Source organism: Oreochromis niloticus, linkage group LG3 (genome assembly GCF_001858045.2).
Source record: "Oreochromis niloticus isolate F11D_XX linkage group LG3, O_niloticus_UMD_NMBU, whole genome shotgun sequence".
Lineage (NCBI taxonomy): Eukaryota > Metazoa > Chordata > Actinopteri > Cichliformes > Cichlidae > Oreochromis > Oreochromis niloticus.
Window position 1 is genome coordinate 45,834,898 of NC_031967.2, and position 4,841 is coordinate 45,839,738.

Genomic DNA, 4,841 nt, shown 5'->3' on the forward strand with positions numbered 1-4,841 from the left:
TCCCATTAACACATTCCATTAACCACTGGGCATTTCTGAAACCTACACACGACATTCAAATTAAATTCAGCTCAAGATATATGACACATAAACTAACACTAGAATTTCTATGGGGTTTCTAATAATATAATATATAATAATACAGTTAAGAAACACAGATTTAGTCGAGTCCATCTTACATCCACTTGTAGTCCAAATGACACACATGTACGGTTTATTTCACATGATAAATACATTTTAAAAGGTTAGAAGTAACTGAATACTTTATTTGTTCTTCCTTTCATGACCACAGTAGTCTTTCAATGAGCTGTCTGCAAACTTGCAGACTCTGTTGACAGAGCTTTGGAGATGCTGTGGTTGTATCGTAGATAGACTTAAAAACTGAGAAGATTAAAAGACATTAAACTCATGAGATTGTGGCACGTAAAATAATTAATATATACAGCTGATCTACTTCTATGCCTACAATATTATTATAGTTATTTTAGAGAGATAATGTGTTTTTTTTCCTTGTTTTGGGTTTTTAAAAGAAGTGCATGACAAAATATCTGAATATCTAAACAGGTTAGGTGGTGATAAAACTATCTATCTATATATCTATTCAAAAAATTCCCCTCTCGCCACCTCGTCTTGACCCTTCCATGATGGCTCCTCCTCTTGCTCCTTGAGTGAGGACAGAGCATCTCCTTGGCAGATCCTGCACTTGATGGCAACTTATGCTATTGGCTTAAAGTTGGCCTCTAGTGTTGTTCCCCACATCCCCACAGAGTTCCTGATGAAGGCTCTTAGGGTCCTGTTGATCTTGTACAGTTCCAGGATCCAAGTGTGGGGCATCAAGTCATAGGCTTTCATGCAGTCACTCCAGGCGGTGCACAGACTCGTCAGTATGGTCTTGCAGTCTCGGGTGACTGCTCTGTTTACCAGTGGTAGACAGAACAGTCTGTCTAAATTGCATTTGAATTTGAAGTAATTTGAAGTAATAACAATGCCTCATGTCTCTGTTGCAAAACTAGAGATATGCTATTTTTGTCACTTATCAGAAGAAATAATTTTCAAAAGCTTCTATTATAATATATATTCTATTATAATATAGAAAATGCAAATGAATTTTTGCAATTTTGTTGCTTACAATTGTGCACATTTTCTATATAGCATGGTCATTCCAAGGCTGACGTTTTCTTAACACCACCAGCTGCAGAGTGACCCATAAAATGGTGCCAACAGTCCTTAGCAGGAAGTAGAGAAGAACAGGAAGTTGATCATAACAAAAGAGAGTCATCATGTGATCGTCTGTAAAAAAAAAAAAAAAAAAAAAAAAAAACACAACAAGAAACACCCTTACTAAATATATACAAAAAACAAATTTCAGGCTTAAATAACCAATTATTATTTTTTCTTCTCAAAAAGAAATTACTGAATTTACAATACAAAACTCTCACTGTAGAGGATAAATGATGCCCCAGAATGATGCTCCGTCATACTTTCAAACACGTATCCACCATACAGGCAGGGGTGCAAGCCTAATCATACTGATAATGAGTTTCTTTATTAAAGCAATAAAAGGGTCAAATATTTCAGGCGGGTGAATACATTTCAGGTTATGTTATGTAAGTTATGATGCTATCATATGACCACACTGCCAATGCTAATTACATTAGCACATGCAATGAATTTTTAGTGAATTTCTAATGTTATTTATTATTAATGCACTTATTCTGCATTAAGCTAACAGAATAAATGCTAACTATGTTCTACTCTTTTCTAGTGGATATATTAGGTACAGTGTGATTTAATAAAGCTTTAGAGTAATATAAGTAATGTAATATAAGGCACTAAGATTTATTTTCCAAAATGCCTTTTTTTGGTTTTTGCAGTTTTGCCGTGTCTTTACAGAAACAAACCCTCCAGTGTTGGTTGGAAGCTTTTGTCTCTCATTTTGAAGAAGTGGTTATTTGTCTCTTTGGCTACCAAACTGAGTTCCAACGTTTAGTGGGGGATTAATATACGTCCATATTTTATATGAAGTTTAGGCCTCTAACAGCCTGAAAAGTATGGGACCTGAAACACATCCCAAAATACATTAAACCGCACGTACACACACACACACACATACGCACGTACACACACACACACACACACACACACACACACACACACACACACACACTTATGTATACCAGTAATGTGTGCTTTGACATGTGTTGTCTCTGCTTCTCACAGCCAGCCAGCTCTCAGGTGATTCTCCAGCTCCTGAGATGTTGCACTTGTAAAGTCCTTCATGAGACTTGTTAATATTGTGGATGATCAAAGTGCTGGTGGAGATGCTCTTGATAAAGATCCCATTTTTATAGAAGGTTATGGAAGTGGAGGTTTTGGTGAAATCTGTCCTGTTTTTACAGTGCAGACTCACAGTGTTTCCCTCCATCACAGGAAATAAAGGACTTTCCAGGATCACAGGACCAGCTGGTATAATTATAACATATGGTATAATTAGACGTTTATAGCTCAGCACAAATGAAAATCATGTGTTTGAAACCTGTTTCTCATTTAAGTGATAGTAGTATCACTTAGTATCACTAATTTTCTTTTCTTTTCTTTTCACTTGCACAGGCTAACACTTAACAGATATATATTTATCAGCTGATTTCTCAACAAGCCCTCTGTATGGTGGTGTACTTTAGCTCATAAAACAGATTTTAATATGCAATTAACCACAGATTTCTTTACCAATATAAACACAAATATCAGTGATCACAGGTACAGTAAACTTACGTGTAATGGTGATGTTGACAGGGCTGCTTTTCTTTCCGTCTCCGCTCTCACACCAGTACTGTCCGCTGTCTTCGATATAAACATTTCTGAAGATGCAAATGGACCCACTGAAAACTCCCCAGCTAGTCCCACACGCTGTATCAACATCTGCTGCTTTCCTCATTAGTTTCCATCCAAGAGACCCATCAAACCCCTTACAGTCAAAAGACACTGTGCTGTATTCATAGTGCTGAGAAGTGTTTGGAACAACATGAGGAAAAGCTGAATATATTGACAAAGAGAAAGACAGGACCATTAAAAATATGTCAAGTGACAATTAACAAATCAAACACAGAATCCAGACGAACATTATTCAGAAAGTTACTGAATTGTGCAAAGAAATCAAATTAACTTTCACTTACAAGCTGTTTGAGCATCACAACTATCCCAAATTTGTATCACCAGCAGCAGCCAGGTATTTATCACTGAAGAAACAAATAACAAGTGAAAGTTTTAAAGGTAAGTGATACATAAAAGATAACTCAACTTGACCCATAGGTGATCTTATGGCTTTGTTAGACTTTGGAGAGAATTCTGCTGAATGGTTTAATGGCTATGACAAAATGACGTGAATTATATGCTATAGTCTTGATAGCGAACTTGTTTATAAACCTACCCTTCCCAAAAGGTCCAAAAAATAGATAATGTTATTGTAATATATCAGATTTTACTGCATCACTGTGACTTTGCCATCAGCTTACAACTTAATAAATATATTTCTGATTTAAATATATGGTATTTAAGAGAGAACAATATTTTTAGGCTGAACATATCAGGACATCTGATAAGGATACCTTAAAGAAACCTCCTTGATTAAGTGTTTCAGGCATGTCCTGAAGACAGAAGCAGACCCAGAACTAACCAGAGAGATCACGTCTCTCAGCTGGCTTAGAAACTGAAGATGGTCGAAGAGAAGGTGGTGTGGCCATCTCTGCTTAGATAGCTAACCTGTTCACTCCTGCTTGTACTGACTGTTGTTTTTTTTACTCCTGTTCTTTAATGTAAATTAGTATATGTTCAAACTTTCATTTCCCCTGGATAAAAAAATCTTGACCTTAGTAATCATTAAATAACCCTCACAAAAACAAATTGAGAGCCTCTTTTCACACAGTTCAAGAAGTGTTGCGGTTGTACTGCAGAAAGTTTGTCAGGCTGAAACACTAAGATTAAAAAAAGAATAAACGAGTTACAGAAATATGAATATAGAAACACTGTGTGGTTTGAAAACTCTGCAAAGGGTTTGAGCAGCATTCATGTCTGCAAAACTTCACAGCCTAATGTGGTCATTGAATTAATCTGTATTTCTTCTTATCAGACTTTGCATGTGATCCTGCTTTGTGTTTGGCCAGAAAACAGCATTGCACAAGGCTCGTCACCAAAATCATCAAAATACTGAATATTTTTTACAGAAAAGTGAAAGTTATGCTCACAGTTGGAGATTCTGATATTTGTAGAATCACTAGTGCTGATAATCTTCTGGTGAAACTTAGTTTAATACTAATGTATTGAGCTACAAATTGTTACAACTGCTAGATAAAAAGCAGCAGCAACACCTCAGATGTGTAACAAACTCAGTACTCACACAATCTAATGCAGGAAAATGTAACCTCCATGTTGTCTTGTTGACAGATCATCACACCGATATGCAGTTTAATATAACTAACAACCTCTTCCTGTTTGGCTTACTGCTGAAGTATAGAGGTGTCAACTTTCTACTGTAGCATGAGGTCTTGTCTGGTATTATGACCCCATACAGGCAACTGATCTGCCCAAAAAATACCTTTACAGGATACCTCATGGGAACCTCCTAGATTAAGTACTAAAAACTAACTAAAACATGGTGATTCTGGAGCTCCCCAGTACAAAATAAAAATTGTTGTGGCATATTATCTCATGTCACTTTGTTGCTGGTCAAGGAAATAACTAACATTTTATTTGAAAAAAAAAAAGGTTAAGTGAGGCATTTGATTTTAATAACAACACACACGGGGAGCAATGAGAACAAAACAGTTCAATAACTGTCAGTGTTG

General features: G+C 36.2%; 1 protein-coding gene across 1 annotated transcript; it reads right to left on the reverse strand.

The window, feature by feature from the left end:
• Positions 1-2,167: 2,167 nt before the first annotated feature.
• On the reverse strand, positions 2,168-4,441 carry LOC109196655 (high affinity immunoglobulin gamma Fc receptor IB-like). The gene is made up of 4 exons (XM_019351002.1): positions 4,394-4,441; positions 3,174-3,236; positions 2,773-3,033; positions 2,168-2,463 (listed from the first exon to the last, which is right to left on the reverse strand). The coding sequence occupies exons 1-4, from the start codon at positions 4,422-4,424 to the stop codon at positions 2,168-2,170; spliced, it is 651 nt and encodes a 216-aa protein (XP_019206547.1). The 5' UTR covers positions 4,425-4,441.
• Positions 4,442-4,841: the final 400 nt, after the last annotated feature.